Source organism: Haliotis asinina, chromosome 5 (genome assembly GCF_037392515.1).
Source record: "Haliotis asinina isolate JCU_RB_2024 chromosome 5, JCU_Hal_asi_v2, whole genome shotgun sequence".
In the NCBI taxonomy this organism is placed as follows: domain Eukaryota; kingdom Metazoa; phylum Mollusca; class Gastropoda; order Lepetellida; family Haliotidae; genus Haliotis; species Haliotis asinina.
Window position 1 is genome coordinate 73,252,132 of NC_090284.1, and position 27,162 is coordinate 73,279,293.

General features: G+C 42.0%; 3 protein-coding genes across 4 annotated transcripts in view; 1 reads left to right on the forward strand and 2 right to left on the reverse strand.

The window, feature by feature from the left end:
* The window catches only part of LOC137285236 (cadherin-23-like), a 34,506-nt gene extending 27,697 nt beyond the window's left edge, over nucleotides 1–6,809 (forward strand). Inside the window, exons 24-28 of the mRNA XM_067817535.1 lie at nucleotides 23–153; nucleotides 713–750; nucleotides 1,040–1,094; nucleotides 2,842–2,898; nucleotides 3,528–6,809. Coding sequence (XP_067673636.1) covers nucleotides 23–153; nucleotides 713–750; nucleotides 1,040–1,094; nucleotides 2,842–2,898; nucleotides 3,528–3,798 — 552 coding nt within the window. The 3' untranslated portion in view covers nucleotides 3,799–6,809. The remainder of the gene's footprint in view (nucleotides 1–22; nucleotides 154–712; nucleotides 751–1,039; nucleotides 1,095–2,841; nucleotides 2,899–3,527) is intronic.
* Nucleotides 6,503–27,055, reverse strand: LOC137285238 (cadherin-related family member 1-like). 2 transcript variants are annotated; one of them, XM_067817537.1, is made up of 13 exons: nucleotides 26,957–27,052; nucleotides 26,281–26,352; nucleotides 24,162–24,334; nucleotides 22,615–22,665; nucleotides 22,176–22,265; nucleotides 21,631–21,717; nucleotides 19,773–19,889; nucleotides 18,248–18,367; nucleotides 17,619–17,697; nucleotides 15,876–15,997; nucleotides 15,045–15,248; nucleotides 13,263–13,427; nucleotides 6,503–7,391 (listed from the first exon to the last, which is right to left on the reverse strand). In XM_067817537.1, the coding sequence occupies exons 1-13, from the start codon at nucleotides 27,009–27,011 to the stop codon at nucleotides 7,182–7,184; spliced, it is 1,545 nt and encodes a 514-aa protein (XP_067673638.1). In that variant the 5' UTR covers nucleotides 27,012–27,052; the 3' UTR covers nucleotides 6,503–7,181. The 2 variants fall into 2 exon arrangements, with proteins under 2 accessions (XP_067673638.1, XP_067673639.1); XM_067817538.1 differs by lacking the exon at nucleotides 6,503–7,391 and adding an exon at nucleotides 11,577–11,902 and having other exon boundaries at nucleotides 26,957–27,055.
* Nucleotides 8,211–8,959, reverse strand: LOC137283252 (GATA zinc finger domain-containing protein 14-like; the record flags this gene model as incomplete). Its single annotated transcript, XM_067814677.1, has 1 exon — nucleotides 8,211–8,959. A coding segment is annotated over one exon (687 nt), but the record flags the coding sequence as incomplete, so codon positions are not given.
* Nucleotides 27,056–27,162: the final 107 nt, after the last annotated feature.

Genomic DNA, 27,162 nt, shown 5'->3' on the forward strand with positions numbered 1-27,162 from the left:
TCTGTTGTCTGCCTTTGTGCAGCCTGTTGTGGATCAACTGGCAGCAGACGACACACTGACAAGGACGCTGACGATGACCCTGATTCTTGTTGCTGTTATCCTTGGTCTCGTAGCCATGTCTCTGGCCGTAGCGCTCTACTGCATCAGGGCAAAGTGAGTACACCGACAGCTGACATCTGTCCTTACAATGAATATGGTATATTTGCTTTCTTTGCTCGACAAAGATTACAGCGTCACTCCTAAGCATTCACAGTGTTTGGACGAAGGACAAGTCTGAAAGGCCAGAGTGTCGTTCATCTGATCATGTAACAAGGGGATCGTAGTGTGACTGCTGTGTTAAGCCAGTGTTCTGAACTAGTGTCTCTGGGTCTCCGTTCACAAAGCACTAAGGTTATCGTACGTCACTCAGGTTATCGTAAGTCACTAAGGTAACCCTAGTAGAATCTTAAAGATTGGGAGTTCAGGTAGGAGAGTCTGGTAATTATGAAGCACTTAGGGAAGTCTGAGCAGTGATCAGGGGTTGGCCAATAAGATATCTGCCTTGATATCATGATATGGAAGACCGATTATGTATAACGTATATCGCCTTTCCCATTGTAAAGTTAAGTGCCATTAGTGAAACAATATCATTACCCCTGTTGAAATATGTCACAGATCTTCACGTTTAGATTACGAAACCAATTTTTATAATGATATGTGTCACGTGCCATAGGTACATCCGGCGACTTCGCGCTGAGACCACAGCAGTCAGTAAGTATCAAGTTGTACACGAATTCTCCACAATGTCTCGTTCTTCTTTTACCGTTGCTTACAGATACAAGATATAACGAAATTCATGCCAAATTCTGTTTACATGCCACCATGCCTCTATGAATAGATAACACACTGGATCATTTGAAACCTTAATTATTGTTTACTTCAAGTAAACATGTCTAAACAGTTTAGCACGATTCAGAGTATCATGTATTAGGTTATGATATACATTTGTTTCAGAATGCTAAGACAGATGTTTTCTTAATCCTGATATGTCGTTCTATAGGTGTAAATCACACAGAAAAGGAAGCTCCGCCTCCAGGGACAAACCTATACACTGCGTAAGTCAACATTACTTTTACAAGAGAACACAATGGTCTATTTTAACGTATAACTAAGGGGAGGTAATCATGTTTATGAAGCATGCCTGGCTGTCTAATGAGATCTTGTTTGCACCAACGATCTGCTGCATGTGGGCACAAATCTGGGCCACTCCATATCGCGCCCTTCAGACGCTGAAACATAGGTACCAGGGGAGCAATAGATGAAGTAACGAGTGAATAATGGTTTATTCCTCAACATCACCATTGCAGCCACTGTATGGAAGCAGATATTCGAGGACAGTGACAGATTGACACCTCGGGGGTATTATGACACACGCGAGCCAGTTCTTACAAAATGTGTTATTACCCTCGTTTGGTTAACACTTGTTTCAAGAACGAGGTGCTTGGGACCTGTCTGACCCGGAATCCCATCAGCGTTCCAACAGAAGAGACCCCGAATACGTCTTGTCCACGTCATCGCCAGGGATGGCCAACACTCACTGGGGACCTGTCTAACACTGTATATGACCATAACTATATTTATGAGGTTTTTGACTGGTTAAAACCCAGTGTATATGAAGTCTACTCTACGATAAGTTTCATGGGTGGTATGAGCGATATTGCCAGTTTGTTCGTTTTTGAAGATTGAAATTTAACCTTCTTGAAGAAGCTATTATTATCACAAACGGTTCTTTTTAATTGTCTGGAGAATCAGCTGTTTTCTGTCTATGAGGTGGAAATGAATTAGACGATGATATTGGTGCCACAAAACTCCCTTAAAACACACATACATGGCGAGTGCACCTCATACCAAAACATAAGTCTCATTAACCTATTCAGACACTGACCTACTTTTCAGCCGATCCGAATTTTCTCGTGTGAAAGTGTAAATCGACACTTCAAACAGTTCTAGTTACACTGAATTTCAATTCCTTGTTTCATAAGAAAATGATATTTATAAATGAATTGTAATTATAAACTTTAACAAGACCGTCTTTCTATGCTTTATGTCGAGGTTCAGGCAGCATATCTTAACTATGGAATTGCAGACTGTCCCTGTTTGATGGGGTCGTAAAATAAGTCACAATGCATCTGGCTCACTGGTTAAACCTATGTTTATGTATTTTTTGCGCTTATTCAGGGTAGTTCTGTAACGCACAACGAGGGTGATGGAATATCAGTTCCGTCAGAGACCACCAAACTTTTCTAGCGGCAGAGCCTCGTTTTGAGATTTCCACGATTTTCAGGTTTCCGTTTGTCAGAGCTCGCTTTACGACAGAACACGCCGTACGACGTGTTTGCTAGGATTAGAAGGAGCTTAGTGTTGCATTATTCAAGTGCATAGTCTTATCAAATCATACTGATTAATATTTATGCATCCAGTTAACTGACATAGTTTAAAAATTCTGGACTGGCTATCGTACTAAGTTGCGCAATAGGACGGAACCAATTGAACAGGAAACGAGACTGTTCTCTAGTCAATGTTTTGACATGCTTATGTCGATTTTTAATGTTCGATATTATGTCATATACTTGAATTTGGCACTTATAGATCTGAAGGATGATAGTTGGTTACACACCTATTTGCCAGGTAGTATGGGAAAGTATACTGTTTATTTGAATATGTTTTTCCTAAAGCCGAGGGATTCCAACGGGCAGTAACATAATGTTTTCAATGCAAACATACTATTTGTGCTCCTATCACGCCAGGAATGCGTCATAATCATCAATGTAAGCATGCATCTTTGTTTTATATTTCCCTCAGGTCAAATCCTGTGTATATGAAGGAAGGACTGACTAAACCCATTTATGAACCAGAAAGGTAGGTTGCACAAAGTTATATGTAGCTCATTACTGCCCTCTACTGGATGTCAATAGAAACAAAGTAATCCACGCTAAACCCTGCCACACAATGAAGACGTCACCACATCACAGTATCAAATGTATGACCCTTTCATAAGTCCCTGTCACTACGTTGTGATGCTATGTTTATATACCAAATATATACGGGAAGGTGCGTGTGTGTGTGCACACGCTCAAGGGATCGAACCACCTGTGGTAGAAAGCTTTAGGAATACAACAAAGCCCCAAGAAATGGGAGGGTCATAAAGAGCTTTCAAAATCATCCTGAATAATGGCAGGGCTATTCTTACAAATCAGACCACAATACAGCGTTTAATATTCATTAGATATGACGTTCATTGCGTGATATTTGACATGAGGTTTCTGTAAGAAGTCACAATGACAGAACGATCCAGATGAAGTCTCTGATATATATTCCATGTGTGAAGCAGTATTTACCAGTACTTTGTATTTAGCTGCGCCCACCACTGGGAAATCCCCCTTCGTGAAGTCCCGGTGTGGTGTCATCACGCGGAATTGTACACGCACTGCCACCAGGGTTAGGTTACCTGATTCCATGAACGTCATTTCCACCCGTGAACGTTTCAGTGACAGCGACAGCCTGGACAACAACGTGGTGGACAACGGCGGCCCAGCCAATGAGGAGACTGTAGATGAGCAGGAGGTGATGATGAGGATTGACGAGTACGACGGCTACATGATGCGAAACCCCGCCTTGGACGACGTCCTCAGACACCATGCAGATATAGTACAGACGAGACGGAAGGAAGACAAAGAGGCTCTCATGGAAGACAATGTCAGTGACAATGACAGCGGCACATACACATCCATACATGGACTTCAACATTCCGACATCTAGACAACAGGATATTTGCCTAAATTTTGGAATCTTATAAGTTAGGATGTACAATATTGACAGCATTCATGGATAACAACCTGTTTTCTGTTTTGATACAGATTCGTCTACTATTATGAAGTCGAACAAATGAAATTATTTGAAGACGTTATCTTTAAAAATTGTCAATACTGACATTTGCCTTGTTGAACTGATGGTGGGGAAATGATTAAACATTGAAATGTATTGTAAACATCTAGTCTAGGTGTTATTTGCCCATAACAGTCAATCATCTAGTCCAGGTGCCGCCAACCCTTACCTGTCAAACATGGCATAGATGCCACCAGCCCTTATCTGTCAAACGTATTGTAGATGCCACCAGCCCTTACCTGTCAAACATATTGTAGATGTCGCCAGCTCTCACCTGTCAAACATGATCTAGATACCCTTTGCCTTTAACTGTCAAACATTAAGTCCAGTTTACAACGTTCGAGACTGTAGATGTGATGCGAGAAATTCTAACCTTCAAAATGACAGGCGCAATTTCTACATGGTCAATACTTCACGGGTGATATTATCAACCCATCACCATGGAATACGTATGCATAGTAGTAGACAGTCTGACTGGTAAATGCTTAGTACGTAATGACACATACTCAAGTAACTTCCGAGAGGCAGCCTGGCATGGTAAGCGGTGGTTTGATAGAAAGTAGCATTCATCCTCGTGAAAGGATGCTCACCATAATATGGCTATTTGATTTCTTTAGTTTGTTTGTTTGCATCTATACAGATTGTCACTTATCCCCTACTCACATGAGTATTATTCATATTTGTAAGTTGAAAATGGTATGTGACATTATATAATTAGAAAATGTATTTCGCCATACGGTCTGCTATCATGTTACTATATGCAGATTCTGTATGCCTCGCTAATATTACAGTCTAGAGGGGTATCGGTGGGGGTGAGTCAGAATTAAATCAGACACATTGCCCTTATGAATTAAAACTACCTTGATACTGTTAATGTTTAATCACTTGACTCATGAATTTATTTCCATGTGAAATGCAGGTCTAATTTAACCACCATATTTAAATGAGCCCTATACCACGTGTCGTCATAGAAACAAATTTTGCTTATTACGTTGGACTTGTTGATGACGTGTTAGCATTTCACCTAACGGAGATAACTGTATATAGTTGTTTTCATTTCATGCTGCATTTCGCACAAAATCAGATTAATCGCATGTTGCACGATATGTCAGATGTTTTTTTGAAAATGTGACAGTCGTTGATAGTCACTGATGTTACAACGAATGAGTTTGTGTAGGCATGTATAGCTGAATGCAGGCTGTACTTGGACTGCATGTCAGAGAGGTCAAGGACCAGAGACAGAATCCATAGCACTGATGTTACGTTTGAGCCCTGAACACAGCTTGTAACACTGAAGAAATTTAGTTAATTGTACTGCTTACCTTCTAGTAGATGCCCTCTACCGATCAATGTATTGAGTAAAATGTGTATATGTGTATATCAATAAGCTCCATGTGTCAGTCAGTCATGTGCGATCCAGTCAGTATGGATGTAGTTAGTATTCCCGACTATTCTAGCTATATGAATAGTTACTCTCAGGCACAATGACACGGAAACCAAATGTCATTTAGAACATGTTGATTCTGTTCTGGGTTATCCAGCATGACAGGCATTGGTGAAATTTAAGCAGCACACCGTAAAAAATATCTGGGTCAAAAACAGAAAACATTAGGTTATAAAATTATATTATTTGACAGCTTTTAATTATAGCGAGATTTCTAAACTGCATCGCAAAGTTTAACCCAGAATTAGGTTGGTGTCGAACGAAAGTGTCCTGAAATGTTAATGACATAAATGAATTATGAAAAACACACTTTTTTCAGTGAAACAAAAACCCCGCAGTGGATCACTTAAATCCCGGCAAAGGTATTTCGTGACAAAGCACTCACAAAGGCCTCAAAATGTGTCAGCTGGTGCATGTATTCAATTTTCTAGAATCTAGAGTTCATACATACATTCAAATCCTCTCCATATATCTAGGTGCAGCCGACCATCACGGAACTTCTCGAGCAATCAAGACTGCCATGTTGTATACATCCGCCAAGGTCTAATAACTCTAATCAGTCATATCGACAGCAACGCCCGACATTTTCCTCTGTTTCAGCAATCCAGCTGCTACTATCAATCGCTACGACTTCACCTTTTTATATCAAGGAAATAGATTCGAAAGTTGTGGAAATTCTTAAGAGGGGCGATGGGTAGCCTAGTGGATAAAGCGTTCGTTCGTCACGCAGAGGATCCGAGATCAATTCCCCACATGGGTACAATGTGTGAAGCCCATTTCTGGTGTACGACGCCGAGAATACTAGTATTGCTAAAAGCGGCGTAAAATCCAGCTCACTTCTTAAGAATTGGAATTCATGATACACTAAGATAGAAACACGGAACCAAATGAAAATGATGAGACGTGTGCATGACTAAAATGCTTGGTGCTTGTTTACGACACCCGCCACACAAGTACATAAAACAGTACGCGAGTGCGACGTCGTATTGAAGACCCCCTGGAGCTTAAAACGAGATATTTCAATGGTGCCACACATGTCCTCTATGCACACAACTTATGCATTGTGTGTACTCCTCAGTCCATAGAATGCCATAGGCAAAGTTACTTACCAGATGCATTCAAGCAAATCGGATATGTAAATGGGACATTTTACATTTATTTTCCTGATAAGCAATAACATTCTCTCATTATTTTATGACATAATCAGATTGTCACACATTGATGATGTCCTTGTTGAACTGCATTTGATGTGTTCATTATTATTGAGCGATACACTTAGAAATGTGGAATTGTTATACATATATTTATACATATTTGGAACATATTGTTGATGCATGTATTTTAACTATATTATTTGCATTTTTCTGTGAATGAATCGTGACGTGGAATTTCTTGTTGATATTTTGAAGAATATTTTTAATAAAGTGATGAAAGAAATTAATTCATATCAATGAGCATTTCACTGCAACATGCACATTTTCACTTATAACTATGAAGAGTGAATGCACAGGACGCAGGTGAGAGTTATTCCGGAAAACGTTTCTAGCTATAGGTATATGTACAAACAGTGTTTTAGGAATATCTGTAGATCTTACGCACTCTTACATATTTGAGATGAGATACATATAGCAAAGGCGCAACGATGTAAGAGCATAGTGCGGAACAACTCCACAGGAACTTGAATGCTTTAGATTTATGTGCTAAATAGCTAACGCATAAGTCATAGTAAATTGCTGAGTTTCTACAATAGTCAGTGGCATGTACAGTGTGATATCCTTGTCATGGAGATACATAGGAGAGAAATGACTTGATCTTACTGACACTGAACAGGGATGTTGTTCCACACACAACTTCTACTACACAGTTTCCAGAAAATCCGTCTCATCCATGGAATGGGATACTCGTGTGGTAGAAGTGTCCACACAAAGTAACCACTGTTATACATGCTTCTAGGCGTGGTGGAACTCATTTGCCTGTGCTCTCTCAGCTGTAGCACTGCGTTAGGAACTCGGCGTTTCTGCACCTGTATTGACAAACCATGACGGCGACTGCAGTGATTGTTGTGGAGCTGTAGTACTTGTAATGGTGGTCTGTGCAGTGGTTGTAGTTTCAGAGTTTGAGTTTGTGGTTGTTGTAGTGTCACTATCTTCAGTTGTAGCTGGTTTTGTAGTCGTGACTGCGACATAAGGATTACGTGTTGTTGTTGTAGTTGCAAGTGTTGTGGTTCTTATGCTAGAAGTTTTAACTGTTGTGGTGGTAGTTGTAATTGCAGTCGTTAGTGTTGTGGTGGTCGTTGTAGGTGTTGTGGTTGAAGTTGTAGGTGTTATGGTGGTAGGTGTTGTGGTGGTAATTGCAGGTGTAGTGATTGTAGTTGTAGGTCTTGTGGTGGTAGTTGTACGTGTAGGTGTTGTGGTCGTAGTGGTTGGTGTTGTCGTCGTTGTAGGTGTTGTGATTGTAGTTGTAGGTGTTGTGATTGTAGTTGTAGGTGTTGTGATGGTCGTAGGTGTTGTGGTCGTTGTAGGTGTTGTGGTGCTAGTCGTTGGTGCTGTGGTGGTAGTGACTGGTGTTGTGGTAGTCGTCGGTGTTGTAATTGTAGTCGTCGGTGTTGTGGTGGTAGTGGCTGGTGTTGTGGTAGTCGTTAGTGTTGTAATTGTAGTCGTTGGTGTTGTGGTGGTAGTGGCTGGTGTTGTGGTAGTCGTTAGTGTTGTAATTGTAGTCGTTGGTGTTGTGGTCGTTGTAGGTGTTGTGGTGGTAGTCGTTGGTGTTGTGGTAGTCGGTGTTGTAATTGTAGTCGTTGGTGTTGTGGTGGTAGTGGCTGGTGTTGTGGTAGTTGTAGGTGTTGTGATTGTAGTTGTAGGTGTTGTGATGGTCGTAGGTGTTGTGGTCGTTGTAGGTGTTGTGGTGCTAGTCGTTGGTGCTGTGGTGGTAGTGACTGGTGTTGTGGTAGTCGTCGGTGTTGTAATTGTAGTCGTCGGGGTTGTGGTAGTGGCTGGTGTTGTGGTAGTCGTTGGTGTTGTAATTGTAGTCGTTGGTGTTGTGGTGGTAGTGGCTGGTGTTGTAGTCGTTAGTGTTGTAATTGTAGTCGTTGGTGTTATGGTCGTTGTAGGTGTTGTGGTGGTAGTCGTTGGTGCTGTGGTGGTAGTGGTTGGTGTTGTGGTAGTCGTCGGTGTTGTATTTGTAGTCGTTGGTGCTGTGGTGGTAGTGGCTGGTGTTGTGGTAGTCGTCGGTGTTGTAATTGTAGTCGTTGATGTTGTGGTAGTCGTTGGTGTTGTAATTGTAGTCGTTGTGGTGGTAGTGGCTGGTGTTGTTGTGGTCGTTGTAGCTGTTGTGACTGTAGCTGTAGGTGTTGTGGTGGTCGTAGGTGTTGTGGTGGTAGTTGTAGGTCTTGTGGTGGTAGTCGTTTGTGTTGCGGTAGTGCCTGGTGTTGTCGTGGTGGTTGTAGGTGTTGTTGTAGTTATAGTTGTTGGTGTTGTGGTTGTAGTTGCAGGTCTTGTGGTGGTGGTAGGTGTTGTAATTGTAGTCGTTTGTGTTGTGGTGGTAGTGGTTGGTGTTGTGGTGGTAGTTGTAGATGATGTGGTAGTAGTTGTAGGTTTAGTAGTTGTAGTCGTTGGTGTTGTGATGGTACTTGCAGGCGTTGTGGTGGTAGTTGTAGGTGTTGTAATTGTAGTCGTTGGTGTTGTGGTTGAAGTAGCAGGAGTTGTGGTGGTAGATGATGGTGTTGTAATTGTAGTCGTTTGTGTTGTCGTGGTAGTGGTTGGTGTTGTTCTGGTAGTTGCAGGTGTTGTGGCAGTTGCAGGTGTCGTAAATGTAGTCGGCGTTGTGGTTGAAGTAGCAGGTGTTGTGGTGGTAGATATAGGTGTTGTAATTGTAGTCGTTGATGTTGTGGTGACAGAGATCGTCGATGGGGTTGTAATAGGAAATGTCCTACTAGGTCTGTTGCTGAACATTCCTAGGCAGGACCCAGGAGCCGTCCTCTGTCCCTCTGTGGTGGTAAACAGGTGACATCCAACATCAGAACCGAATCTCCAATCACACTTTGTAGTAAAAGCCTGGCATAACGGCTCGTCCACACACAACGTGGCACAGTGCATCGGACTGATGGCGACAGGTGACGCAAGGACATCACCAGACACCGTTTTCGCCATGTTGATGTCTATCACAATCTGCCCTGATGCGCTCCCAAGAAGCAGAGCCAGATTTAAAAAGTAATCCATTTTGGGGGTGAGCCCGAGGGAACAGTTATTTTCCTTTTTCTGTATCAGCAACTAAGATGTTACTCTTCACCACACACACAAATGCTTGATGGATCCAAGGGATCAACCACGTTCACAAACCACGGCACAAATGTTTGTTTTGACCTGCACTGTTTACACGTTGCGGTTGAGATGCCAAGCAGTCTCAATTCAACAACAGAAAAAAAGTTTGGAAATATCCCACAGGTCACGTCGCGTGGTATTGGTACAAGTGCATTCATTAGATACACTTCATGTTTTGCGAAAAGGTTACGTCCTGAATGTAAGAGGAATAGAATTTTACAAGATAGTCTTTAGTTTCTGTAGCACTGATGCTGTTCCCCATCCAACTACCCATGGAGCCTGCATTTTCAGATAATAAACACTTGCACAAGTCGATGCAACGAACATGTTTGACGTACCGCGGTAATGCAGAATTCAATAAAGGCTGGGAGAGCAATTGGTGCCTTTGATTTCTCCACCCACGTATCACACGGATAAGTCTCTTCACACACCGTGCCTCGTTTTCGACAAAACCCACTTCCAACAGATTAAAGAAGCGATGGGCATTGATTAGGAGGCATTGATTTATGCAGCGAAACATAACAAACGTATTAACATGGATTTATGACCAACAGAGCGCAATAGAACTTTTGGGGTACTAGTTCCATCATAGATCAAATATTTCTGTTTGCTAACACGTGTGTAATCCACATGCAACATAACAACATAACACTCTAATGCGATGTTGTTCTGGCGACAATGTTCAAGCCCTTGAGGAGATCGTATCGGCTGCGTTCTCTATCGCCATCGTACCTGGTGTAGCGATCCAGTCTAGAACATGCAATGTATTGTATCTATAGTGTATATATTGTATCAATAGTGTGTACATTGTGTGTATATTGTGTCTATCGTGTGTATATTGTATCTATCGTGTGTATATTGTATCAATAGTGTGTACATTGTGTGTATATTGTATCTATCGTGTGTATATTGTATCTATCGTGTGTATATTGTATCTATCGTGTGTATATTGTATCTATCGTGTGTATATTGTATCTATCGTGTGTATATTGTATCTATCGTGTGTATATCGTGTGTATATTGTATCTATCGTGTGTATATTGTGTCTATCGTGTATATTGTGTCTATCGTGTGTATATTGTATCCTAAATCCCCAGAGCATGTAAAATATCTTACTGAAAGCGACAAAAGTGGTTGCCATGAAAGTGTAGGAGATAATCCACATAGGTTATATAGTTGGTTTACATGTCGACGACTCAGTTGTAACTGTGTGATTGTAAACAACGATAGGCCTAGTAGAAACTGAAATGACATGAGACAACGTGGATTGAATGACAACTGGTTCATACATGAAGGCAAGAACACATTGGCAGAAAGACTGTTCAGTCACAGAAACAATAAACTGGTAGATCTACTGTAAGACACAGGACTGTAACAACACCAACCAGCTCTACTGTAAGACACAGGACTGTAACAACACCAACCAGCTCTACTGTAAGACACAGGACTGTAACAACACCAACCAGCTCTACTGTAAGACACAGGACTGTAACAACACCAACCAGCTCTACTGTAAGACACAGGACTGTAACAACACCAACCAGCTCTACTGTAACATGCGTATGATAGTCATTCAGAAAACCGGAATCAATCATCTTTATCAAGATATGGAAAAAACGTCATTTGACACTCGATTAGAATTTGTTCGATGAAAGATACAACACTCAAGGCCTCGGTGAGGTTTTCAAATGTTTTATGATAGTTTTTGCATTTGCTTTTGACGTGTGAAGCCGCTGAGGCAGGATACGGTCACCTTTCCTTCACCCCAGTATAACCACTATATGATAGCGATCCACAAACACGTACCAGTAATATAGTTGGAATTGTGCACTGATTTCTTTAGGGTGTGGAAAAGGTTCTGTAGTTTGATATGCTAAACAAAAGGCTTTGTGTTTACGGGAACAAATATAATTTTCATGAAAGTTTTAAGTTACAGTCACACTCTTTTATTTACATATAACTTATGTGTAACTTCAAATTCACAGGAATACATATCATTCAAAGGAACACCCTCAAGTGACTGTTCAATTGAAGATATTTCGCGCAGGAAAGATCTGCACACATCTTCATTCCCCGTTCAGCTGACAAGGCTTCCACGTGACATTCTACGTCAGCCGACGATGGGAACGTGGTTACACTGGGACTGGGTGTTCTGCACGTCGATTGACACCGTGACCATGGCTATATGACTGGGTGACGACGTCTCCTTAGCGTAAAGCTGTTTGCCATGAGCAAGTGTGTTAGTGAAAGATACAGCACACAAGTAACATCTTCCAACTACTAGCTCTATCGTAACACATTCAAAACTGTACCAAAAACTACTAGCTCCACCGCAACACATATAGAACTGTAGTAACATCTACTAGCTCTGCCGTATCCCATACAGAATTGGAAGCACACTTTCTAGTTCTATCGTAACACATAAGAAACTGCTCTGTAAGAGACTGATGGTGCTAGCTATACTGTTATACAATGAAGTTTAGTATCATTGCCTGTCTCTTCTGTCATAGACAGAGCTGTAGAGCCTCAGGTAGCTCAACTGTCCTATACGGAACTACAGTACACCGACCAGCTGTATTGTAGCAGACATGAAAATTGTTCCTTAACAAAGCTACGGGAGATGAAATTATCATGAAGAAGGATGTGAAAATAAGGAAGGATTCTCGTGGAATCCACCTCAGCTGTACTCAAGTCGTACGGGTAACCCACTTCATCTGTCAACAGGTCGTACGGGTAACCCACATAAACTGTCAACAACTCGCACGGGTAACTCACCTCAATTGTCAGCAAGTCATATGTGTAACCCACCTCAAATGTACTTTAGTCGTACGGGTAACTCACCTCAACTGTCAGCACGCCGTACGGGTAACTCACCTCAACTGTAAACAGGTCGTACGGGTAAGCCACATAAACTGTCAGCAAGTCCTGTGGGCAACTCACTTCAACTGTCAGGAAGTCATACCTCAACAGTCGGGAAATCATACGGGTAACCCACCTCACTTGTTAGCAAGTCGTACGGGTAACCCACCTCAACTGTCAGGAAGGCGTATGGGTAACCCACTTCAGCTGTCATCAAGTCGTACGGGTAACCCATCTCAACTGTCAGGAAGTCATACGATAACCCACCTCAACTGTTGGTAAGTCGTACGGGTAACCCACCTCAACAGTAAGTAAGTCATACGGGTAACCCCCATAAACTGTCAAGTCGTACGGGTAACCCACCTCAACTGTCAGGAAGTCATACGATAACCCACCTCAACTGTTAGTAAGTCGTACGGGTAACCCATCTCAACAGTAAGTAAGTCATACGGGTAACCCCCATAAACTGTCAAGTCGTACGGGTAACCCACCTCAACTGTCAGGAAGTCATACGATAACCCACCTCAACTGTTAGTAAGTCGTACGATAACCCACCTCAACTGTCAGGAAGTCATACGATAACCCACCTCAACTGTTAGTAAGTCGTACGGGTAACCCACCTCAAATGTAAGCAAATCGTCCAGGTAACTTACTTCTACTGTAACTAAGTCATACGGGTAGCCCACCTCAACTGTTAGTAAGTCATACGGGTAACCCACCTCAACTGTCATCAAGTCGTATGGGTATGCCTGCAGTGCGGATGCATTGATCACATTGAGGAAGATCTGTGCCTGAGAATATGCTCTCTGGGGCGATACTTGAAAGACTGTGTCGTGTTTGTTGCCAATAGACCGTAGATAGATCTCCATGATGCCATTTGGACCCTGTTGGCAAACATGGAGAAACTCAAAGGGTGCATTTGACTTTTGTTTCCAGGCTTACCGGGCCAGTTTTGCAACGTTTAGAAAGCTTTACTATGCCTTGAACGGTCTAGTGATGATCTAGCTTTACAGACACGATGTACGATGTACGATGTACGATAATCCATCTATCGGAAGCTTAAGTTAAATCTTTCGACCGAAATTCCGATTTCTGCTAGTGTCGCAGTTCAATCGGTTGTACAAATAAGAATATCATCAGCTTTTAGAACATAACTTCCCTGGTACTCCTGTGCAGTTTGGGGTGATTGCCACCATACATGCATGGCATTTGACATCATTTGTCAGTAGTGACACAATGTACCTCTAGTAACAGGACGTCGTTCTTTTCTCAAACGACCTGTACTGCTACGGATATTAATACATTTGTCAGCAACTTTCAAGGGCAAAATGGGCCTATCCGACTTCGGTGTTTTCTCTGTGTCAGACTCTACACTTCAATATAAATGCATAGCTGTCTTCACCTGACCGGCAGATGCTCTGGAACCTGTACGTCTCAATAAGGTGTGTGTGTGTGCGTGTGTGCGTGTGTGCGTGTGTTTTGATATATTGCTCTAATTACAATTGTTTTGACGATTTAAGAGTCGATCAGCTGTTTATTAGGAATCATTGTTTTTAAGTGGCGATAATGTTGGTTTGATGTCTCGAGGTGTACCTGTCATGGATGAGTAATAACGAATGGACATTCCGGAAATGTGCATCCTGACTTAATCCACGGTTGATGGTCATTACTGATCATTCAAAACCAGTTTTCAGATAACGGAAACGTTATTTGCAGAATCCAAGAATGTCTGATCGAAGGAATGTCAAGCTTATAGATTTCATGGTTTACGTCGTATTGATTGATCTTCTGATTCCTTCTTCTGGAACTAGACATTGCCCAACGTAAGGGAAGACCCGTGGTTTTTGTACATTGCCCAAGACGGGTAAGGCCAGTTAAACGCCAATATAAAACTTTAGTAGACCATGTGTACATTATTTATCTCCGGGTGTACTAAGGTCACGCGAAGTAGTGTGACATATTTAGGGATCCTGTATGACAGAGTTAGAAATATTCTAAGACCTATATTTAACATCAAGATTGTCAAAAAGCCAATGCAAATCATTTCCAGTTAGGCTTGAAGCTTCCAGTTACTCAAATCACTACATCGATTCGTTGTTTCCCTGTGGCATGATGCCTAATGGATCTAACATGTCAAAGTAATTTCGTATTGTTGCTTTGTGCTCTCGTATCTTGGAGAAAAGGTATGGCGGCATTGGGCAGCCCGCCTTGCGCTCTCTGAGGGCGGGCGCTCTGCCCACTAGGCCACCCAAGTACACCAGCACAGTGTAGGCCACATTACATTGTTCTTGTTAGAAAGTCTTTCAGGTAAGGGACAGATAAAGCTACTATATTTGCTAAGTCTGTAATAATGCACGTGAGAGTAATATTACTTAGATCGCTTAATGGCACGGTAACCAGACCTTTTCCAAAGTGCAAACAGAGTTACTCAGTCATCCGTCTTTCAATAGGTTTACCAAGTGATAAAATGCTATGTCTAAAGTAGATGATTGGTACCTTACCCTATCGTCGTCCAAAACTGTGAGACACTGGGGTTGTGCAAAGACAACCGGTGCTCCAGCGGGGACGTCTCTCGCCGTGTACGCCTTTACCTTCCCAGCGTTGAAAGTAGGGTGATTGTCGTTGATGTCAGTGACTAACACCATCACCATTACCCATGCAGACGACAACCCGTATTGTAGCCTGTCACCACTGTCTTCTGTAGCCTGTCACAGGTGGAACACCATGAATGTTATGCGCAACGCACATTATTTTGATGAAGGTTAAAATATTTTCCAACGACTGTTTTAACATACTAAAATGACGATAAGACATTCTAATATGGACTCACTATATATCCCATTGTTTCCATTTGATATATAGTTTACATACATTGGAGTTGCACGAGATTTCACAAGCTCACAGTTGAACATTGCTCTGTGGATCGTCTTACATTGTTCTCCCATATTGAATAGGGAAGGTATTATACTGAAAAGCATCCACTTAACATCCTTGAGTAACCTTGAAGTTAAGCAACGGTGGGCGCAGAACGTCATTGGATTGGTGACTGTGTTTGGCAGCTTGACTCCTGAATGTTTCTTGGACTTAGTCTTGCCCCACAACGAAGTATATCCACGTGATACATTTGGTCTCACCTTAGGCAAGTGAGCTCGTTCAAAACTGACTCTGTTCACCCTGTCGAAAATATGGTACCCAGTGGGATAGGTCATGTGTCAATAACCTAGCGCCTCACTGGCAGCTTGGGTAGTCTGTGGTAATAAAAATGAACTGTGACTTAGATGCCATCAGTGATATGGATGAGTGGCCCAAAACATTCGCAGTCTTTCTCTTACCGTGACATTCAGCACGCAGGCGCCATTGTTGTCTTTGAACACATCGTCCTCTCTATCAGGACTTGATATGAGAGTTATCTCCCCTGTGTCATCGTTAAGTTTGAAGATGCTAGAACAAGGACCTTCAAAAAACAATGATGGGTTTTACACGAATTTCATGGACAAAAGCAACGCGTTTTAGAACACCGCATTGCAGCTTGAGTATGAGGTAACATTGTTCTTGACGTAACGAACGAGCGTATGGACAAGGTAATTTTACAAAGTGAACGGATGCCTGAACGTGATACTTAGCATGTAAAGGTGTATTAAGCAGAGTAGTAGCACAGACTATCATGGCGGGTTTCTATGACACACGAGTTCAAGTATTACATATTGGTTGCACATTGTGCCTTACAATAGTATGACTGAAATTATTGAGAATAATTTGTTTATTTGCTAGCAGAGGGCATTTTCAGTCATCCTTAGTATGGCTGAACAAAGACATCAGATCAACCAAAGTGATTTCAAGTATAATAGGCATCCCCTTTGTCCACTGTTTAACGTGTTTTGAAAATATTGCAAATGGATATGGCACTGAGCACCAGGCAGGCACAAGTCGGCCCAGAAAAATGACTATCGGTGACAGGAGGTGTCTTGGTATACTTGTTTCTAAAACCAAATGAAGGAATTTAGAAAACGTAAGGCTGGACATTTTTGATAGAGGAACTGTGACTGTCTATAAGGAGACAATTAGACCTGAGCTGCATGCAATGGGCCACCAGAAAAGCCGAGGATATCCATCACTGATCATGAAAACCGATCACAAGGCGCGAACTGGTGCTTACACGTACAGCATAGAATTAACTGGGACAATGTGATTTTCTCATATGTGAGTCCTGTGTGGCTGTTCTATATTACACTGAAATTCTGGATCGAACAAACTAAAAAACCTTTGTATGAACACCCAAAGTACAGTGCGAAATTTACATGTGGGGTGGCATATCTGTGTTGGCGCAACACCCCTCTGTGTATTTGAACAGTGAACAGTGAGCGGTACACAGATATTCTGGAGGGACATTCCCTTCCACCTGCTCACGTGTGCTATGGAAATTTTTGGACAACGAGCCAAAACATCGTTCAAAGCATGCACAGGCCTGGTTTCGGACCAAACATATGACATTATTACACTTGCCAAGCTATAGCCCTCACCTGAATCTAATAAAAGATGTTTGCGGATTTATGGAAGAAAGTGTCAATATGAAAAATCTGACAAATATGAAAATGAAAGAAGAGGTGATCTGATATTGGGACAGCATGGGCCACGACCTTCTAAATTCTTTGGTCAGTAGTAGGCCCCACAGCACTGAAGCCTGCATTGCTGCCCATGGAGACTTGACAAAATACTAAATGGTCACATGTTTGAATCTGGAGTTTCCCCAAATATTCCCATTTAATCCGTGAGTAATGAGTGAAAATGTTTAACCTTTACATTCTCAAAACATTCTGATCATACTATATCGTGCGACTACAACATCATGATCCTGGAATGTTGGTTCGATTGTCTACAGTGGAACTGGGGTTTAGAACTGATGACTGCTTTGTAACTATAAAGTCAAAGTGCAAACCGATAGGACGAAATGGCTTAGATTCTGATTGTAACAATGTTGATTGTCATTTTAACTGGTTATTGTTGTGTTACGTCCGTATAGAAATAGCAATGATAGTGGATGCTCTCTGACTAGCTGTTTTCTGACTGGAACTTGCCTGCTTCTAAGCCCAGCACCACCTTGTTCTGCAGTGTGGTGTCACCGTCTGTTGCCCTCACGGTCATAACACTGCTACCCTGGACCAATACAACAAGACGTTGGAAAAACGATGCACACTAAGATTGATTGTCGTTGTATAACGCCGCCCCAGCTACATTCCAGCTTTATGGCAGCGGTCTATAAATAATCGAGTCTAGACCAGGCAATCCCGTGATCAACGGTATGAGCATCGATCTACGCAACCGGACCACCCGATCCTGATAGTCGCCTTTTACGACAGGAATGTGCTAACAACAAGAACATTACAAATGGCGCCACAGTCTTTAACGACACTTGTCTCTTTGCATTGACATATATGTCCTTTTACTGCGGGAGAACTGTAAGTCAGAATCATGGCTTCTTGTATAAATTAGTATATATACTCGTTGGTGTATATTGTTTGTATCAATTCATCTGAAAAAAGGGGCAAAGAATAGCCCAGAAACGTTGCGGCATACAATAAACAAAATATTGTCATCCATATTATTTGTCGTTTACTTAAGACCGCTTCGCTGAAATAAATTATCCCAGGTGTCGTCCACGCATGCTGCATTTGCTTTTCTCAGCGATTTGCTTTAACTTATTTACCACATGGGCGTTCTCTGCAATGTGTACGGTGTACGATGGTCGCTCGAACACAGGGGGAGTGTCCTGGGCGTCTGTGACCGCAACGTCCAAGGTTGACGTCGACGTAAGGCCACCGCCATCCTGTAAACGTCAGAAATATAAACGTCACATATAGTCCAATCGACGTGAAAGAGCATATCGAGCTGAACACACGGACAATGCTTGCTTCAACCCATGTCCATAGTTTATCAGTCGGTTACAGGATGAAGAGGAATTCATACGACCACTGATGCAACTTGTGATTTATAAACTGTAAAACCGTGCACAACTCGTTGTCTCCATTAGTACCGCGGGAAAGCCTCTTCCTCTTTGTCTGTTATCGAATACAGGGACTCCGGAACATACAGGGAAGAGGGACGGACTTGAATAGCTTTAAATACGGTGACATGGGCAACATTCCTGAACAAGTTTCAAACGTCAGCTATGACTCGTGTGATCTTCCTCAGGCACATATCAGACATTCAGCAAAACCATTCAGTGCTCACTCTTCATCTGCCCAACTTCTAGAATGCCAGTCAAAGAGTGAGTTTAGTTTTACGCCGCACACAGGAATATTCCAACTATATGGCTGCGGTCTGTAAATAATCGAGTCTGGACCAGACAATCCAGTTCTCAACAGCATGAGCATCGATCTGCGCAGTTTGGAACCAATGACATGTGTTAACTAAGTCAGCGAGTCTGACCAGCGGATCTCGTTAGTCGCCTCTTGCCACAAACATAGTCGCCTGTATGGGAAGTATGGGTTGCTGAAGATCTAGTCTACCCCAGGACCTTCACGGGTCGCCAGTCAAAGAAGTCAAACATCAATTGCTTTAACGTTTTCATCCTCTGATACTGTTTTTGATATTATTTTTTCATTAATTCCTAAGGTAAAATTGAAGTATAAATTGCCAACGTGTTGAGAATGTTGAGTGCTGGTCAGATGAAATCCTGAAAGTGAAACATATGTCCTTACCATAAACATCTGCTATGTTCATAGTCCTTATTTACCTAAACTTTGAATGGAGACATGTGTGAGAGTTTTATTTATGAATTGTTGATACAGAGGAGACAAGTGAAATACGGGCGTCTGGTGGCATTGTGTTTGTCAACAAAGGCGTCCCAAGTTGCATTTGCTCGTAGTCGATCATTATGATGAACGTTTGTATTAGAAATACGTTTCCTGAAGAAATCGACAAAGGTCTTTGTGGGATTATGGTTCAACAGAAGTACAGATCGTTTTCTTTTCGTGTCACTTTGTTTTCTTGTCTTCCGTAATGATGCGGAAACTGACATTAGAAAAACACACACTTCGAACCAGTTATTTGTCTGCTACGTCTAGAATGAAGTAGAATGTGAATGACTGTTGCATCCTGCCGCTGCTAGCGAAATACCATGGTGACAATGTCAAATCACAGAGTACACTGATCCTATCGTAAACCGGGGTAGCAGCCAGGCAGTTGTGACAAAGATCCCTGTAGGAGTAGTCAAGTAAGGAGTCACCTACCGTTGCTGTGATGTTACAGCTATAGGAAGTCCTCTGTTCAAAGTCTAGTTTGTCTCCAAGAGTAATCTCCCCTGTTTGGGCTGCCATATGAAAGGGCGAGGTCGTTCCATCTGACAGCTGATAACACATATATTTGATAGCAAACAACTTGTCCCAAGTCTCATGGACCACGAACATCTTCAAAGGAAAAGAGAACTCCAAGGATTTCTTTCGTTCAAGAGTAATTAAAATGAACCTTACATCAACGGTGCAGGAACTATATTGGACAAAATAAATTGGGGATATTGTTATTTTTTGACCTCCCTGTCATACAAAAGTCCAAAATGAACCAAGTCTAGTACTGTTTGACACATATTAGATGAGCCTGCGCTGTAAACGCGTGTGCGACAAGAAGGCAGGGCAGGGAATGTAGACGAATACACTTGGTTGCCACAGCTACATGAGGTAGATCGGGGATTAAGCACGTGTAATACAGTGGCGCGAACTCAATGCCGTTTCTGTTTAACACGTGTCCGACAGTATGATGTAACAATCAAAACACGAAATTGAATTGTCATGTTGTAGGCAACAACCTATATCACTCATTTTTCAAGTATAATATTCTGCTGGGGGGCTTCCCATATATGCAATTTGGGGTAATTTGTCAGGTCGTGCATCATCAAGTACTTGTCAAGCAGTGGAATTATGTTTTCAGAGATAAGGCGTTCATTTAATGTCGCTGTATCTGCCTTTCAGATGTTAAATGTGAAGGCACGAATGGTTCAGAGTTTGCTAAACATATTTCTCGACAAGCTCTATACAAATACAAATTATTCCAGCTTGTCACACGAGGACAGATGCATGTATTCTTACATAGTACCTAGGGGCTCTGAAAGCACAGCAGCACACGCAGTGACAAGCCCTCTGTGTTGTCTGGTCTAAAGCTTTCCAAACCTTATGATTCGAACAGGTCACATCAAAACTAATCTTAACACTTTGTTCAAGATATCAAAGTGCGGTATCATAACAACAGAACACTCGTCCTTTATCAGAGACACGGGGGTAAAAACGCTGTAGCGCCCATATCCGGCATTCATAATCTTTCGGCCAATGATAGCTGGCCAGCTTGCGCATATCAGGTGCCTGAGTTGACAAACACGACCTACAGCAAAGAGTTCGACTTAGATTTATTTGAGATAGTGTGACAGACCCTAGTAGTTTTTGTTGAAATGAGAGACTTTATAGACTTGACTATGATTTAAAGGCGTCCTTGTCTGGTGTTCATGTCTAGAAAATGTCTGCAGAATGTGAACCGACATTGTTTCTCCAGCTTCTGTAGAAACAGAATGCTCTGCTTGATTGGATATTTAAATTAAACTTCATTCTATCTGACAAAAGGAGGGACCTTTAGGTTAACATTTAACAAGCTCTATTACTACATTTAGAATAGATCAACCCCTAATCTCTGGCAGTATATATACGAATCACAATTCTAGAGCTGATAGGGACAAACAGGTTTAGATTAAGAATGACCCTTAATGAAAACTCTAGGCTTGCTACATTTGTGACTTTTGCATTACAGGGAGGTGTGGGTCGTAGACAAACTGCTTCAATGTTACAACATTTCTATTATTGCATTATTACACAGCACAGTGATAAATGTATTGATCCTGTCTCAGACTGTCTGCTTCACTTCATGCTTGCTTCTTGGTTGGTTGACTGGTTCATTGATTTGATGGTTGAATAAGGGATTCATTGATTCCTTCTATGTGCCTAGGGCAAACTATTACTTGATTACCCTGTAGAGAAGTAGATCAACGAGTACTTCACTCAACTAGTACTTCACTCCTCCACAAGAGATGACGAGTTCTGTATATACCTGAAGTGAATATGTTATCATACCCCCGATACCGACGTCAGCGTCCGTGGCGTTCACTTGGTAGATGACCTTACCAACAACAGTTGTCTGAAACATTGGAAGTTTTATTCAGACCAGACCCTAAGTGTAAGAAACGTCTAAAGAGTTACCCATATAGTGGTGGTTAGAGACATACCCTACATTACGCAGATTCGAAGAGCTATAAACTAGGTGATGGCAAGGTGCTGTATACCCAGGTCGGTTGTTCCATACGTTCGTCACGTCATGTCAGAAGATGAGGTGGTGCTTGTACCATGGATAGGAGTCAGTTAACTTTGTCTAAATTAGTCGACCATAGTATCTCTGAGTGCCCTCCACCAACATTAACACCACCAACTTTGACACCACCACCGCCGCTGATGCCGCCATTACCACTACTGCTTTGGAAGACGACACCGACCCCAGCATAAGTGGTCTAGACGGGCCAGACACATATGCATGCATAAGCCATGGTGCCAGTTAGGTGTAGTGGATGTATTCGGTTGTTTCACTTTAGATGTACTAACTTCTGACAGCGTGATGTTCCCTGGAAGGTTGAGAAAGAGTGGAGTTTCGTCGTTAATGTCCGTAATAATAAGATTACACCTCATCTGAACCTGAAATTGATTGATATCAGAGTGATAACATGATAACATGATATGCAGAACTGTAATTTCTACAAATCGAACAGTCATTTTCCACCAAATAAGTATAAAGGGTACAATCCGGTAAAAAGTAACAAACTATCTAATGAAGACTCCCACACAAACATAACACTAACACACACACACATACATACATACATACATACATACATACATACATACATATATATACTTCTATATGTAGTGTGTGAATTTGTGTGTGCGCACACATATGCACACACACACAACCGTGCACAAACAATAAATAAAACAACAGTTTACATTTTAGTGACCAGCTAGATTTTTATATTATCACCGGTACCTTGTAGATACCGTCGGTGACATCAAAGGTCAAGTGTCGTACTGAGGAATGCTGAAAACAAACGTATTTATGATTATTTTGTTGTATTTATAGATTCCATCATTTATTGGTACCTTCTTTACCTCAGGTAAGTCAGTTAACATCAGGAATTTATTCCACACATTCAGGTGCAATAAATATATTCATGTACATTGCCTGTTTTTTTACCTGTTTTTGAGCATGTATATATATCATGAATCACGATATGGTTTAAGAATCTTTCCTTCACATTGACATTAATTAAGCACCAACTGTATCCAAGGCATTATGTAACAATTTGGTCAAGACAGGCAATCTTACCCTGCATACTGGAACTTACTTGTAAAACACCTACTTCACACAGTATCTCAGAAGCTATAACTCGCATATTCATATTGGAGTATAAATTTAATTACCACTGCAGGTTTCTGAAATGATTCAAATGGCGACAGTAGTAAAAGTGAGCTTTTCCTGTGTTGACAAGATGTAACCATTCAGAAATGGCACGTTATTGGCATGCTTGATACTAGTATGTCCTGCCGCAACATCAGTGCTAATTAGAAAATGCGCAACACTGGTATCAGTCGACTTGTGAGGACGCACATGGTCACCGGTGAGTTCAAGGCCTGGAAAACCGAAGAAGACCACTGACGTAACCCCATGAACCATATGGAGAACTGCACCGACAATGGAGAGTGAGAGTCAACACCATCAGAAGGAGGCTGCGGGCTGCTGGTTTTGGGGCCAGTCATCCCATCAGAAGTTCCTCTTCACAGATAGACACAGACAGGAGCATGTTTCGTGGTACATACTCGGGCTAGAGGTCATAGTGTTCCTTGGCCTGGTGAAAGGTGTTATATTTTACTTGTTATTGACGTTATGGAGGTATATCTCTGGTTCAGTGATGGTGCAAGTTTCATCTCCATACAGGTAATGCAGGACACGGACAGGGAAATGTTATCAAGAGGAAGTACTGGATACAGCCACATTTTGAAACCAAAACTCAATTCCTAGAGGACAACTGTAGATCTCAACGTTCCTGAGCCGTCATCACCATCAAAATAATATCGTGGCCAGCGCAGAGAACCGATATCATCTTTGGGATTCTCTTGGGCGACATGTTCGAGGTGGAAGTCCTCCTGTTCAAAATCTGCAAGGGCTGATGCAGGCATTTCATGAGGAACGACAGAGTGAAAAAGTGGCGTTTGTTTGAGGAGGTTGTGGCTACACCAGGTACTGATGCGGTCGCCAGTAGTGCTTCATACAATCACAACAATCAGTATTTGAGAATTGTGTGATAGTCAGACTGGTGACACTTTCATGGTGACAATACTTTCCGGCATTGCTGACATTATTGCAAGTAAACAATTGCCTACTTTCAATGTTACTGTTATATGGAATTTGGATTCCAAAGCATATACGTCAACAAGTAAAGGAGGGCGGTGCTTGATTAATATCCATGTGTATATTTAGGGAAGGGATTGACCACGGGCGATATCATTATGATATGTTACTACAGAATTATTTACAAAATCCCTGTCCAGTTCTGTTTTAAGAACGACGTCCACTGCCCATTCATCATTACTCTTCCTGACTCCGTGACCCAGCTTGACCAGATCCCCCGTCGCAGTATCCCCGACAGCGAAGACCAAGTCGGAGGGGCCGTCACTGTCAGCGGCTGTGAGAATGAGCAGCACCGAACCTGACAAGTAGGAACATTGGAACAGAGGTTAGCTCGAGGCTTCCAGGTTCTGTTTTGGTGTATTTCATGTTTAAGCCTAAGGAGGGGTTTAAAATATCAACAGACAGTCGATACTAGGAACTATGAAAATATTCTCGAACCCGTTACACATAATCATACCGCAGTCCTCCAAAGATTAAAATTAAATTGATTCCGAAACTCATCGATATTAAATGTAATATATTCAATGCTTCAACAAAAGATCAAAGATTGTAATTTAACCAGCGATAACGCAAACGATTTGGGCTGATGTCATAACAGGGTCTCTCCCGATATCCAACGCATCCGGTGTGATGTTTTCACTCCTGTCAAACAGATGGTGCATCCACTGTTGAGGCACTACACTCTGAGGGATGTATTTCGCATTTTCATTTGGTAGATGTGACCTAGTGTTTACACTAACATCCATACAACAACCACGACGAGGAATAACGTAGATATTCAAAAGGAGACATGAGTGAATGTCAGTTCAGTGTGCTCTTCAGGAACGTCTTTAGATTCAAATAATGATATCATTAAATGAAAGCAAGAGTTTTACAGCGTAGTAATACAGCAGATGTAGGTTGGAACAATGGCTGACATATTAAACGTGATTACCGAAGTTGTTTATATGTATCTAGTAGGTCATGTGTCTAGTGTCGGTCAAGGTCAATCATTTAGTTATTATGTCAAACATACTTTGTATTTATAGATTGAGCTGGACAGTCACTTAACATTCACATTCACGCCGATCGTCTCCATAAATTGGATGTGCACGCCTTCGACCGAAGAGAGGATATTCTTTGAAAAGATAACCACGTTCACTTATCCCAGTTTGTGCTATAACGTTAAGTTGAGGGTTAAATGGTCTTAACTCCTGACACACCGCCGTGTATGCCCTCGTGCTAGGGAACTCGAAAATCATCCCCAGGAATTTGGAAATGTCCCACACCCTCAGTGTTTACGTAATTTCAAGAATACAGTCTCGCTCAAAACGTGTGAAGGTCAAATTATGTCGTTCATACGCATATGGACGTCTGGTTCTAGTCGCTACAAACGTCTGTTTCTCCGTCACGTAACGAGCCTCCTGTCCTCTGGAAAGGCACTCAGCGACCCCAATAGTCGGCCATGCTCTCATGTGTCAGTCATGCTACATCCATAATGCCTATGGAAACGTCTCAGTTTCTCCGTCACGTAACGAGCCTCCTGTCCTCTGGAAAGGCACTCAGCGACCCCAATAGTCGGCCATGCTCTCATGTGTCAGTCATGCTACATCCATAATGCCTATGGAAACGTCTCAGTTTCTCCGTCACGTAACGAGCCTCCTGTCCTCTGGAAAGGCACTCAGCGACCCCAATAGTCGGCCATGCTCTCATGTGTCAGTCATGCTACATCCATAATGCCTATGGAAACGTCTCAGTTTCTCCGTCACGTAACGAGCCTCCTGTCCTCTGGAAAGGCACTCAGCGACCCCAATAGTCGGCCATGCTCTCATGTGTCAGTCATGCTACATCCATAATGCCTATGGAAACGTCTCAGTTTCTTCGTCACGTAACGAGCATCCTGTCCTCTGGAAAGGCACTCAGCGACCCCAATAGTCGGCCATGCTCTCATGTGTCAGTCATGCTACATCCATAATGCCTATGGAAACGTCTCAGTTTCTTCGTCTAAATTGATAATTAAATGGGATTTAGGTAAACCATAAACAACCTCTAATAAAATACAAGGTTAGTATTACGTCTCGTATAATAAACAGCACAAGAGAGTGTTGTCCCCTCCATCCCCATTCCGCCCTTGCAGCGCGATCCATTATAGTTTTCTTAAATTGTTACTATAAAAGAAGACGCCGCTTTAACTCTATTTACCTTCACCCAGGATGTGTAATTCTGACCTGAATGGATCGTGTTATTTGTGCGAGTATTACGTACCAACTGGGGTATTTTCCGGCTTGACTAAAACGCTACTTCCTGTTTTGAAGGACGGTGGAGTGTTACAGCAACCTGCAAGTAATGCACAGAATGACATGTAGTATCTTTCTCCTTGTTTGTATCCTGACTGAGTTTTCCGCTATTTCACTAGTAGCTCAGAGATGTAATATTATATAATTACATATATTGTTTTCTATATTAAAGTCTTATCTTTGGCCCATACAAACATTAATCCACCCAAACTCTATGAACGTGCACGATCGGCGACTACATTTCCGGCCTTCCATAATGTGCCGATGACGTGGATAGTTGTTCATGATATCGATCACTGGGTGGTCTGGATGAGATTCGATTGTTGACAGATCACTCTCAAGCCCTACATGTAAATGCAGAATTGAGCGTGTCAGTGAGTAAGTATGGTTACCACTTTCAGCAATATTCCTGCAATATCACGTCGGGGGAGCACAAGAAATTGGCTTCACATATTGTACCCATGTGGGGAAGCGAACCAGAATCCTCTGCGTGACGAGCGAACGGAATATGTACTTGCAGAAGTGTGGGGCATTGACTGGTAGGACTCAGAATAGTATCAATCTCTCACATATATCAAAGGAACGCACATATCATTAGACTCATTAAGATTTACCCCTTTCCCAATCCTAGTTTACCAACCTACCTCTGTCGAACAATCCACCAATGACTAGAATAAAGAAAACAATAATATGAAACATGGTCTAAACCTCTACCTAACTAGGACAGCGTTGTTCTATATGAACCCTTATCGCTACCATTCCGCCTGTCATATGTAGGTCGGGCTGGCGATAAGACTTAGCGTCTTACTGTTACAATATCTCTGTTGTTTACTTGGTACAGATAAAACCT